Source organism: Aplysia californica, unplaced genomic scaffold (genome assembly GCF_000002075.1).
Source record: "Aplysia californica isolate F4 #8 unplaced genomic scaffold, AplCal3.0 scaffold01203, whole genome shotgun sequence".
In the NCBI taxonomy this organism is placed as follows: Eukaryota; Metazoa; Mollusca; class Gastropoda; order Aplysiida; family Aplysiidae; genus Aplysia; species Aplysia californica.
In genome coordinates, this window is record NW_004798473.1 from 91,646 (window position 1) to 95,856 (window position 4,211).

Sequence of the window (4,211 nt, forward strand, 5' to 3'; positions counted from 1 at the left end):
CCTCCTCCTCCTCTTCCTTCTCCTCCTCCTTCCTCTTCCTCTTCCTCTTCCTCTTCCTCTTCCTCTTCTTCTTCTTCCTCTTTTCCTTCTTCTTTTCCTTCTTCTTCTCCTTCTTCTTCTTCTTCTTTCATCAAGGTATTTGTTTTCACAAATTTCAATGATTTTCATTACCCTGACTTCCAAAACAAATATTTCAACAAATTATGTTTCCCCTTCTCTTTCACAGAATGCGGTAAATATTTATATTATTTTATTATCACCTGTCACTTTTACCAACTCGTTTCCTTTTTTAAAAATATGTATGTATTGTACCTCAAACTTTGTCCAATTTGTAGATTGCTTTCCTCTTTTCTTGTTGTTTTTTTTCTTTCTTTCAATTGGTGCCGGTTGTAATGTAGACATGGTCAACAATTCAGAAAGCTTCCCTGCTTTTCTTTTCTTTTTCATCTCACATTTATTATTATCAGTGCCTTTTCCATGTGCATGCCTGGGTTTAACCTAATTCACAATATTGATAACTTTCAACAATTTTCGCTGTGGTACAACACCCTTCAGAAAATGTGTTATCTTTCGTGGCCTATAATATGTACCTGCCGTTTGAGATGTAGATGACAAAAGAAACAGCTGGCAAACTCTTTAATGGTCATTTTTAATTCTCTTACGAAAACTCAAGGGACTTTAGTTGTGGAAGTGGTGGGGAAAAATATTTAGTTGATGTAATTATCATGGTTAAGTTTTATCATTAACGTTGTCGTGGTTATCTTCAAAGTTTATAAATGCTATTATTATCATCATTATTATTATTGTTATTATTATTACTATTACTATTATTATCATTGTTATTATCATTATTGTCAATTTGTTATTATTCTATTATTGCTGTTATTATTATTATTTATTATTATTATTATTATTATTACCATTATAATTATTATCATTATTGTCTATTTGTTATTACTCTATCATTGTTATTATATTATTTTTGTTGCGTTTTTTTTTTTTTTTTTTGGGGGGGGGGTCCATTGTTGCTGTCTGCATCCTTAAACTTTAGGCATGCACATAAAAAAGAGGCTTTGGCATTTTCCTCTCTACCCTCCACCGTTCCCATGTCAGCTTTTTCTTATCCCCATTTCTTTTTCCTTTGTAGTTTAATCGTAGGTCTATCAATTGTCTCTAATATTCTCCTCGATCTTACCTGGACATATGAAGAGATTTATTTGCACGGTAAAAAGCTTTAGTACATCAAGTCTTTTTCTCTCCAGATATATTGTTTCACCTTGTTTGTATTAATGTGTATATTAATAAGATATAGTAAGACAGACAGACACACACACACACACACACACACACACACACACACACACAAACACACACAAACACACACACACACACACAGACAGACACACACACACACACACAGACAGACACACACACACACCCACACACATAACACACATACATACACACACACACACACACACTCACAGACAGACATACTCACACTCTTTCTGACAGACAGACAGACACGCAGAGAAGAGAGAATTCTGCTTATAGTAATTTTCCTTTCTCTAGATGTATAATGTGGTTCAAATTTTTGTTGCTGTCTTAGTATTCTTTTTTACCCTAACCTCCATATTATGATCTTCCCCCTAAGAGCATGAAATATGTTTCTTCTAATGTATAATACATCTGTACATGTATGGGTGGATTGGGGGAGGGGGTTGATACAAACAATTCCTGAGCATGCATGGCAATGTGAGCACTGTTAACTTATAACTGCCTTAACAGCCAGCTGTTCAAGATAAACAGCTGTACAAACGACCACTTCCCACTCCCCAAATATATATTATAATGACAATGTCCGAGACGTCCACCTGTCTAAGACAACCACTTTTCTTCTGGATAGTGGGTGGCTGTCTTGAACTTTTTTTTAACTGTAGAATGAAAGGGGCTGAAATACCACCAACTGTTGATAACATGAGTATTGCTTGATCTTTCATTTCTCTGACATAGTCCCAACACTACAGATCTATTGATGTCAAGAAATTGTGTTTATCCATTATATTCTCTGTGCATGATTGCCTTTGCACTTTTTATGTAAATTCTATCATTTTGCACTTCTGGTTTGGCCATTGTAGTCATATTTGGTCGCTTTTAAGCACAAGGAGGCTATCCCGAAAAATGCTGTTTTGAGAAAATCAAAGGTAAAGTTTTTGTTCCTTGTTCAGTTCCTTTAAAAGACAAGGAGATTTCTCTTAACACAGACGAAACCAAACTTCTCGTATAGGTAGAGCAATGTCCACTTTTGGTGTATGTCAAGATTTCTGGAAACCCCCGAAATCTGAGTTAGCCCGCTTGTCCTTAAAAGCGACCATTTCTGGGATGGTGCCAGATATTCTGATGAAGCCACGTGCCAGAAAACTGAATTTTAGGAAATATGATATTGTATTCTGATCATCCTAGCTCTGGCTTGTTTGTAAAGATTGTGCATATTTGTTCACACAGAACATATTTGGAGAGAAGAAAAAAAGTAGTTTTAAATCATCACTCCTTTTAAAGCAGCAGATATGATACTCGATTAAGGAATCAGCCCTTTAGAAAGACGCAGTTTTCATGTGTTTATTTAATTTTTTTCAACTTTAATACTTATGTCACTGTCCATGATTATTTGAACAATCTTCGTTAAAGGACGGTACTCTATTGAAGTCACATCTTGTATTTTTTCGCATTTCTCTTTGTTTTCAAAGTGCTTTGCTGCTTTATACATTTTTTTCCTTTTTTTTTTATTGCTGTCTGTTTTCAGTATGTGCTTTTACTAATACTGTTTTTGTTGTTGTTGTTGCTGGTGTTGTTATTATTGTTAATTCAATTGTTTTACTCGCTATTGCAGCTGATGCTGATACTTTTGCCACTGTCACCCCTTTTCTTGCCTGTCTATTCTCTAGCTTTCCTCCTTTAATCTCGACCTTATGACTTTAATCCCGACCCTATGACTTTAATTATTCCTGACCCTATAACTTTAATCCCGACCTTATGACTTTAATTCTGGCCCTATGACTTTAATCCCGACCCTATGATTTTAATTCTGGCCCTATGACTTTAATCCCGACCTTATAACTTTAATTAATCCCAACCATATGACTTTAAATCCGACCTTATGACTGTAATTAATCCCAACCTTATGACTTTAATCCCGACCTTATGACTGTAATTAATCACGACCTTATGACTTAAATTAATCCCGACCTTGTGACTGTAAATCCGACCTTATGACTGTAATTAATCCCGACCTTATGACTTTAATCCTGACCTTATGACTGTAATTAATCCCGACCTTATGACTTTGTTCCTCTCCCTCACAGCCCAAGTTCAAGAAGCTGCTGTACGGCCTGTGTTTCTTCCACGCGCTTGTCCAGGAGCGCCGTAAGTTTGGACCCCTGGGCTGGAACATCCCCTATGAGTACAACGAGACGGACCTCAGGATCAGCGTGCAGCAGCTACAGATGTTCCTCAATGACTACGATGTGAGTGGTGAACATTTTTTGAAAAAAATTACAACAATGATTCGTTAGCTGGCCGTTGAAACTTAAGTCCAGAAAGCAAAATGTTACAAGAGATTTTTTTTTAAATCCCAACTGTTTCGGGTTTTTTGAAACAATGCGCAACCTCAGTGCTTTCATGTCGTTTCTCCTTTTTTTTCGGGTGAAAATTTGACTTCTTCTTATGCTCACTCTCTGTTATGAACTGTTTTCGCTGTTTTTAAAAATAGAGATAAACCATAAAGCACTGGGGTCGCGAATGGTACCTACATTTTGTACTTTTCTCAAGCTTTTTTTTTCAACATTTAGAATTTGAATTTCGACAAAGGATTTCTTGAGCAATTTTTTAAACCCTGTGCTTACAGGATGTCCAATACGAGGCTTTGAGCTACCTGACGGGAGAGTGTAACTACGGCGGCCGTGTGACCGACGACTGGGACCGACGCACTCTGTTGACCATTCTCAACCAGTTCTACTGCCCCAGCATTATCGAGAATGAGAAGTACCTCTTTGATGACAGCGGCTATTACTACAGCCCACCCGAGGGCGAGGTGCCTTGTTTTGTTTTGTTTGTTGGGGGGAGGGGGGTGAGGGGTATTGTTTTTTTTAAGGGTGTTTTTTTTATTTGTTGTATTTTGTTTTGTTTTTTGTTTGGGGGGGGATGGTTTGATT

The 4,211-nt window shown here is 36.8% G+C and overlaps 1 protein-coding gene across 1 annotated transcript in view; it reads left to right on the forward strand.

The window, feature by feature from the left end:
• Positions 1–4,211, forward strand: part of LOC101853278 (dynein heavy chain 7, axonemal) — a gene marked incomplete in the record, with an annotated part of 106,541 nt that overhangs the window by 88,680 nt on the left and 13,650 nt on the right. Inside the window, 3 exon segments of the mRNA XM_035973404.1 lie at positions 227–232; positions 3,363–3,524; positions 3,905–4,090. Of these exon segments, the coding sequence (XP_035829297.1) occupies positions 227–232; positions 3,363–3,524; positions 3,905–4,090 (354 nt within the window).